General features: G+C 44.1%; 1 protein-coding gene across 1 annotated transcript; it reads right to left on the bottom strand.

The window, feature by feature from the left end:
* Nucleotides 1-3,723: 3,723 nt before the first annotated feature.
* C25H20orf202 (chromosome 25 C20orf202 homolog) lies at nucleotides 3,724-7,387 on the bottom strand. Its single transcript, XM_049869027.1, has 2 exons — nucleotides 7,259-7,387; nucleotides 3,724-3,957 (listed from the first exon to the last, which is right to left on the bottom strand). The coding sequence occupies exons 1-2, from the start codon at nucleotides 7,322-7,324 to the stop codon at nucleotides 3,724-3,726; spliced, it is 300 nt and encodes a 99-aa protein (XP_049724984.1). The 5' UTR covers nucleotides 7,325-7,387.
* Between the last annotated feature and the right edge of the window lie 1,003 nt (nucleotides 7,388-8,390).

Below are 8,390 nucleotides of genomic sequence, written 5' to 3'. Positions count from 1 at the left end.
TATTTTTTCAGAAGTTAATATTGCCACTCCTGCTCTTTTTTGATTGTTTCCTTGTTGTATTTTTTTCCATCCTTTGAGTTTTAGTTTGTTTGTGTCTCTAAGGTGTGTCTCTTGAAGGCAGCATATAGACAGATCGTGTTTTTTAATCCATTCTGCCACTCTCTGTCTCTTTATTGGTGCATTTAGTCCATTTACATCAGCGTGATTATGGATAGGTACGAATTTAGTGCTATCATTTTGATATCTTTTTTTGTGTGTTGTTGACAGTATTTTTTTCCCACTTAATTTTATGTGCTGATTAGATTATATATTGTCCCTTCCTCATATTCATTGTTGTTGATTTTGTTTCTGCTGAGTCTCTATTTTTTTTCTTATATTTTATTTTGATGAGTAGGATAGTTCATCTCCTTTGTGGTTACCTTATTATTTACCCCTATTTTCCTAAATTTAAACCTAACTTTTATTTCTTTGTATCGCCTTGTCTTCCTCTCCATATGGAAGATCTATGACTACATTTCTTAAAAAAAAAAAAAAAAAATTTTTTTTTTTTTTTTTTTACATTTCTTAGTCCCTCTTTATTGTTTTAATGTTGTCTTCTTTTACATAGTAACATTGCTGTTTCCTTGTTTTGAGCATTTTTTTGTCTTGATTTATTTTTGTGATTTCGCTGTCTGGGTTGACTCCTGATTGCTCTGCCCAGTGCTCTAGTCTTGGGTTGATACCTGCTATTATTGATTTTCTAACCAAAGAACTCCCTTTAGTATTTCTTGTAGTTTTGCTTTGGTTTTTACAAATTCCCTAAACTTCTGTTTATCTGGAAACGTCCTAGTTTCACCTTCATATTTAAGAGACAGTTTTGCTGGATATAAGATTCTTGGCTGACAATTTTTTCCCTCAATTTTTTATATAAGTTGTCCCACTGCCTTCTTGTGTGCATGCTTTCTGCCAAGTAGTCTGAGCTTGTTCTTATTGACTCTCCTTTGTAGGTGACTTTTCGTTTATCCTTAGCTGCTCTTAAAATTCTCTCTTTATCTTTGGTTTTGGACAAGTTCGATTATGTCTTGGTGACTTTCTTTTAAAATCTACCTTATGTGAAGTTCGATGAGCATCTTGGATAGATATCTTCTCATCTTTCACAATATCAGGGAAGTTTTCTGCCAACAAATCTTCAACAATTCCCTCTGCATTTTCTGTTATCGAGAAGGGGCCTTTGGAGCTGAGCTTCAGATATCTGAGAAGAGAGCTCTGCTCAGCTGGGGCTTGTGTCTCAGAGCTCAGACTAGGGCCAGGTAGGGCAGAGACTCAGACTTCAGAGGAGGAGGTACTGGTCATTTGGGGCTGGTATCTCTCAGCTCAGGGGAGGGTTCCTATGGGCCTGAGTCCTAGATCCCTGAAATGTGGGTGCTGGTTGGTGATATGAAAAGGAACTGCTGCTGCTAAGCAAAGAAGAATTGCTGGGTGAATCTCAAAGGATTCGGTTTCTTCTCCCTGCTCCTGCCTTGCAGCCTCCCTCTAGCCCGCCCGGCCTATTGGCAGGGTTTAACAGGAAGCAAGTTGGTAACACAAAATGAGGTCTGCCCAGTCCCAAACACAGCAGTACAGAGCAGGTTTTTTTTTCTTTATTTTGTTTTATTATTATTGTTACGGATTGAATTGTGTCCTCCCAAAATGTGTGTCAATTTGGCTAGGCCATGATTCCCAATATTGTTTTTTGTCCACGATTTTTGTGATCTGAAGTGATTATCCTATGTGTTGTAAGTCCTAACCTCTATACTGTTAGTGAGGCAGGATTAGAGGCAGTTATGTTAATGAGGCAGGAGTCAGTCTATAGGATTAGGTTGTATCTTGAGTCAATCTCTTTTGAGATATAAAAGAGAGAATCCAGCAAAGAGGAGGCCCTAGGAGCGGATTGCGTCCTTTGGACCCAGGATCCTTCTGCTGAGAAGCTCCTCGACCAGGGGAAGATTGATGACAAAGACCTTCCCCATGAGTGGACAGAGAGAGAAAGCCTTCCCCTGGAGGTGGCACCCTGAATGCGGACTTCTAGCCTCCTAGACTGTGAGAGATGGCAGTAGGTTAGTAGGAACACTGTGAGAGAATAAATTTCTGTTTGTTAAAGCCATCCACTTGTGGTACTTCTGTTATAGCAGCACCAGAAAAGTAAGGCAATTTGTGTGTGTGTGTGTGTGTGTGTGTGTGTGAAATATATGTAACAAAACATTTGCCATTTCAACCATTTTTATGTGTACAATTTGGTGACATTAACTACCTTCCCCATGTTGTGCAACCATCACTATGATTTCCAAATTTTTTCATCAGCCTTAATGGGAACTGAGTACCTGTAATCAATAGTCGATATTTTTTATATTATCAAATATTATATTAAAAAATCCTAAATTAGTCTGACTACGAACATTGTACTTACAATCCCCTGCATTCTGCCTCCGTATGCAATGGGTTTACTTTTTTTAAGCCATACAAACAATATTCTAACAACATGCAAGACTTTAAAGGAAAAAAAGGCTCATCAATAATTGGACCATCTTAACACCATGACTCTGTTTTATTTCCACCTGGTCCATTTTAGTCTTTCTTATCAGCAGATACAAATTTTCAAAGGTGTGACTCCAGCACCCCATACAATTGAGTGTCTTGCCACACCATAAGTCCTGTTGCCAACTGTTATGGGGTGTTGTCACCAACCCTGAATGAATGACATGTTATTTTCTTAATCATTTCTCTTTTTTGCTTTTTTGAAACATCTAGATTGTATTCCTTGGTACTGTTTGGTTTCAGATGAGGGCATCACTACTCCAATAAGCTCAAGCATTAAAAAAAAAAAAAAACCGGTGTGTGTGGTGCTGGGTGGTGGTGGTAGAATGGTGGGGTTTACCGTCTTCGATAGCTAGAAAGAAGGCAGGGTTAACTCACGAAACTAGGGCCTAAAATCAGGGACTAAAATGAGCCAGGACTCTTCCTCTCTGTCCATTTCTTCTTTGGATCTCTCTTGATTTCCCCCTGAAGGTTAGCCTCTTCCTTTCCCACTGCAGACAGGTCTTCTTCACCTGGCAGGGCTCATGCCCAGTGGCACCTCCAGCTTTGCAATAACAATAGAAAGAGCATCCTGATAACAATTCCAGGGAAGGAGTGTGATCGGCACCTGCCCACCCATTGGGCCAATCATGCTGTTAGGGTGACCATAAATTATAATTAGCCAAGCCTGAACACATGCCCATTCTATGGCCACGGTAGTGACAGGGTATATTGTTACCAAATAAAGGGGGATGGGAAGGCTGCTGGGAAGACAGAAAACAGCCACCAAGTCACTACATGGGGTTCTGAGTTTTCACCATGGCAACACTCAATAAACATCCTCACACATAGAATTCTTTATTTGTTTTAATGATTGCCTTGTGAAAAATTTCCAAGGAGGGGATCACCTCCATAGTGCTTGCCATAAACCATATAAATCTTTGTATTTTCAGAGCATATTTACACCCAATGTCATATCTGTGCCTCATCAAAAGCCCTGGGAAGTGACAGAGAGGAACCAGACACAGAGGAGTTGAGTGACAGATCTGGGGACACACAGTGGATAAGGACAGAGGGGAACCCAGAGCCCTGGTCTTCTGACTCCCGCTCCAGTGCTCTCCCCCTACAATATCATGTTCGAAGTCTAGACTAGTGGAGGGAGGATTCAAGCACAGTGTCATCTTTGGCCAATTAAGGAAGGGAGCTGCGTCTACTGTCTTCTCCTCGGAGGAGGTAGGCCAGCCCCCTCAAGGAGACAGGCTGGTGGCCCCTGCCTTCAGAGCCTGCTCGAGCTCTGATAGGGGAGGACCCCCCGCTGGACCTGGCATCCTCCCAGTGGGCACGCTCAGCGCGCAGCTCCTCCAGGACACTGTGGAGATGCCTCAGCGTGAGCAGGAGTCTCTGGTCTTGGATCTGCATCTCAGACTAGGAGGAAGAACAAGGCCATTAGGGAGTGCAGAGCACTGTATGTTCCCCATAAACACATTCCTGTCACTGTCCCATTGGATGCCCACTTGTGAGCTGTACAACCTTGGAGAAGCCTTGTCTACTAACACCTCCTTTTCTTTGTCTGCAAAGTGGGAAGCAAACCACTTACCTTGCAAGGCCCTTATGAGAACCGAACAAATTATTCTACTGGAAAACACTTTCTAAAATATGATGTGCTGAGTTACCAAGACTTGTGATTATCTTCTTCATCATTTTATTAAATGTTATTATTCTTATTTACAACTCCACTATATCCTTTAATTTTCAATATAACAAACAAGTCTTCTTAAGGTGACAGAATGGTCTATTGTGATGCATAAGTTTTTCATTGGCTAATTTTCAAAAGTAGATTGCCAGGCCTTTCTTCCTAGTCTGTCTTAGTCTGGAAGCTCTGCTAAAACCTGTTCACCAGGGGAGGCCCTACGGGCATTTGAAATACCAGTGGCATAGCTTCCAGCATCACAGTAACATGCATGCCACCACAGTATGACAAACTGACAGGCAGGTGGTGGGCAATGTTTCATTCTGTTATACACAAGGTGCCATGAGTCAAAGCCCATTTGACAGCAATTAACAGTGAGGCTTCAGATTAAAACTAAGTGGAGAAAACCCTGGAGGCAGATAGGAACCCTTTAGGACTGTGGTTCCCAACATGTGGTTCGGGGAACCCTCAGGTCCTAAAAACCCTTTCAGGGGTTCCATGAGGTCAAAACTATTTTCATAACTATACGAAGAGATTATTGGCCCTTTTGACTTTCATTTTCATGTAAGTATATGAAGCTACATGATGTGTGATATCACAACAGATTGAATTCAACAGCAGATTTGAGACTCCAGCTGCCTTCTATTAAGGGAAACACTGAAGAGATTTGCAGCAATGTAAAACAATGCCACTCTTCTCACTAATGTTTCCTTGGAAAATATAGTTATTTTAATAAGATACATATTTCAATAAAAATATTACTTTAGTACCATGCAATGAGTTTATTGTTATTTTAGAAGCATTAACAAATAAAGATTTAAAATCACTCAGCATTGATTTCTAATTTGGTCATTATTGATAAATATAATTCACACAAACGAAAGTGTTTTGGTGTCCTCTGTAATTTTTAAGAGCCTTGTATCACAAGCCAAGAAGTCCTGAGGTGGGTGGGCTCTGGGTGCTGTTTGGGCATGCTCCACGACACTTAGCTCTGTCCTCCTTCTGAATGAGTTGGCACTTAGTCATCAGGCTGGTTTGTCTTGTGATCACTGCAGCCCTCTCCCCGTTTTTAGACCCAATCAGGAATTTGGGGCTGACACGATCCTGGGAAAGGGGGGAGAGGACCGGACTGTGGAGCGTGCTAGTCATTGGTGTCAGTGATTGTCCCTCCTGCTTCATGGAGTGACTGTTCAGGGCTGGTCCTCCCCTGATAAGTCAAGTGGGGCTTCTTGGGTGGGTTCCAGAGAGGCCCTTATGGAGCCAGGTATCACTCCATGTGATGGGGGTTAAAACCAAGCTTGATTGATGGAGCCAGGTATCACCACATATGATAGGGGTTAAAACCAAGCTTGACTGGGAAAGTTTACCAGCCAGGCATCAGCAAGAGGAGATGCAAGACTCCCCCTTTCTTAGTATTACATGGCGGGAGATGCTTGGGCCTGGGCAGCGGTGCTTCTGGAAGTTTTCCTCCACCTTGCTCTACCTCTTTATGGTAAAAAACAAAGGTGCTTTATCAGTGGGGAAGTCAGCACTTTGGGGTCAGCCTCAACTTAGATGCCCACTGTTTAGGGGAGCATAGGAAGGTCAGCTGCCTGGCATCTGGATGCCTGAAGCCTGTGGGAAGCTGCAGTCCCTGCGGCTGGAGGCAGGAATCTCCTGGTCCAGTGAGAAGCCCTGTTGGGCCAGCCCCTCCCATGGGGTGAAGACAGGGTTGGGTCCCAGCTGGCCTGTTACTTGGCAACCCAGATAGAGTCCCTGGGGTCACGTCCCCTCAATTCTGTCTGTCCCTCTATAGAAAGAGAAGCTGGCCTCTTGGGATATAAACCTTGAGGGCCTCCTGAGGTTCCCTGAGTTGCTTCCTTCTCTCTCTTGGTTGGTGCTCCATGTACTTTGGGGTACCCCTCTACCTTGGGGGTGGCTCTTTACCAACAGGAAATGGAAGACGGGAGCAAGCTGGGCAGATAAGTTTCCTCTCCTTTCTCTCTCCCCTAAGGTACAGTTCCTCTTTCAATCCCTGCAGAGAAATGCAGCCAAGTAGGCCAGCCTGCTGGGACACCTGCTGGGCCTCGGCAAGGCTCCTTCTGAAATGATAGCCAACTCACTAACATAATTCATAGCCCCACACAGCACTGACCTTTGTCTCGAGTCCCCATTTCCCTCACTCTCACCACTGTTTGCACCTCCAAACAGTTGTTGGTACCTTAATCCTTGTCCCAGCCTCTGCTTTCCAGAGGGCCCAGGCTAAGACAGTGGATATACTCCATGCCTACCTGGGTCAGCATGGGAATAGTCAATACTGATGCTTCAAGCATAAACCAGTTGCTTTCGAGTTGATTTCGACTCATGGAGACCCCACATGTGTCAGAGTAGAACTATGCTCCATAGGATTTTCAATGGCTGATGTTTTGGAAGGAGATCACCAGGCCTTTCTTCCGAGGTGCCTCTGGGTGAACTTAAACTGCCAACATTTCAGTTAGCAGCTAAGCGTGTTAACCATTTGCACCACCCAGGCAGGGACTCCAATCTTTGTCTGAGCCTCTGCTTTCTAAAGGATGTGGGCTGAGCAGCAGGTATACTCCATGTCCACCTGGGTCACAATGGAATAGTCAACATGGATGTTCTGAGCATACGGTGAGTGAATTATACATGTCTCCTTGCTGAATCTTTACTGTAACCCCTATGATGTTGGTACTATTGTCATTTCCATTCTATAAGGGAACTGAGGCTCAGAGAGAAAACGCCTCACTGGATGCCACACAGCAGCAGAGCTGGGCTCATACCCAAGAATTCAGTGTAATTCCAAAACCAGTCTGGCCAGCACTTCACCTGCTGTCTCCTATTTAGGCCACGACCTACTTATCCCAGCACCTGAGACTGCGATTGTGCAGCATGGCTGGTCCCAGAGAGGTGTCTGCAGGGGCCACACCCCAGCCTGAAGACTCTGCCCCAGCCAACGGGGTACCTGGTGAGGGGAGTCCAGGGAGCTTGGAAAATATGGGGTGGGGGCTATAGGTAGAAAGAAATGCAAAGCCTTACCAGTTCCTTTCTCAGCCACTCCAGGGTCTGTCCGAGATTTGTGGTGGGCTCTTCTGCTATTTCCATCCCAGTGTCCTTCGTAGAGACCTTGATGCTGACCTGGGCCTGTGCGTGATGGACTTTTGACTTCTACAGTTCCCCACTTCCTTCAGGCTGAGAGCAGGGTCTGGCCAAGTCACTGAGAATGGAGCTAATGAGGGCAGGAAGTGGCTCACATTGGAAAATCTAGGTTTTTTTTTTTAAATTTTTTAATTTTTTTTAGGGCTTCAGTGCTCTGAGCAGAGCCTTGGTGACACAGTGCTTAAGAGCTATGGCTGCTAACCAAAAGATCAGCAGTTCGAATCCACTAGCTGCTGCCTGGAAACCCCATGGGGCAGTTCTACTCTGTCCTATAGGGTCACTATGAGTTGGAATTGACTCGACAGCAACACGTTTGGTTTAGTGCTGTGTGTAGAGCAAGAAAAGAGGGAGGGAAACCATTGAGGGTATGAGTCCCTAGTGCCTGCTGGTTTCAGAAGCCAAGAAGATCTGATTCCAATAGGATCACAGAGACTGTAAAGCTTTAAATGACAATAAAAATTATTATTATGAAAATAGACGCCCGTTTCTAAGGGTTTGTTTTGCTAAGTGCTTTAAAAAAAAAAAAAAAAAAAAAAAAACTTTACATGTATATATTTTCTCATTTGGGGCAGATACCCCACCTGTGTCCCTAATCCCCCTCCTCACTTATTCACCTGTCTATAGAGTCTATTGTTGTTAGTTGCCATTGAGTTGATTCCGAATCATAGCAATCCCATGTGTGTAGAGCAGAACTGCTCCACAAGGTTTTCAAGACTCTGACCTCTCAGAAGTAGACCACCAGGCCTTACTTGCAAGACACCTCTAGGTGGGTTTGAACAGCCTACCTGTGGGTTAAGAGTCCAGCACTTAACTGTTTACAACACCCAGAGACTCCCATCTATAGAGTCTAGGTAAAGGGAAACGCTCACTTACCAGGTTCCCTTGCTCCTGGGAATGCCCATGTAACCTATTTATAGCCAATGAGATAAAAGCAGGGGTTTGCTCTTCGACTTTCAGGAAAACCTTTACCTCCCTGATAAGAGGGAAATGTCGCTGCTGCTCTCCCTTTGCT

This window comes from Elephas maximus, chromosome 25 (genome assembly GCF_024166365.1).
Source record: "Elephas maximus indicus isolate mEleMax1 chromosome 25, mEleMax1 primary haplotype, whole genome shotgun sequence".
Classification (NCBI taxonomy): domain Eukaryota; kingdom Metazoa; phylum Chordata; class Mammalia; order Proboscidea; family Elephantidae; genus Elephas; species Elephas maximus.
The sequence above is the reverse complement of the archived record's forward strand: the minus strand, read 5'-3'. Positions and strand labels throughout refer to the sequence as shown.

What these genes read in the sequence shown, in the direction of transcription:
- C25H20orf202 (XM_049869027.1), bottom strand. Translation starts at nt 7,324, where the DNA reads ATGGAAATAGCAGAAGAGCCCACCACAAATCTCGGACAGACCCTGGAG. An exon ending in AGTGGCTGAGAAAGGAACTG is followed by an intron (nt 3,958 to 7,258) that starts GTAAGGCTTTGC and finishes TCTTCCTCCTAG; the next exon opens with TCTGAGATGCAGATCCAAGA.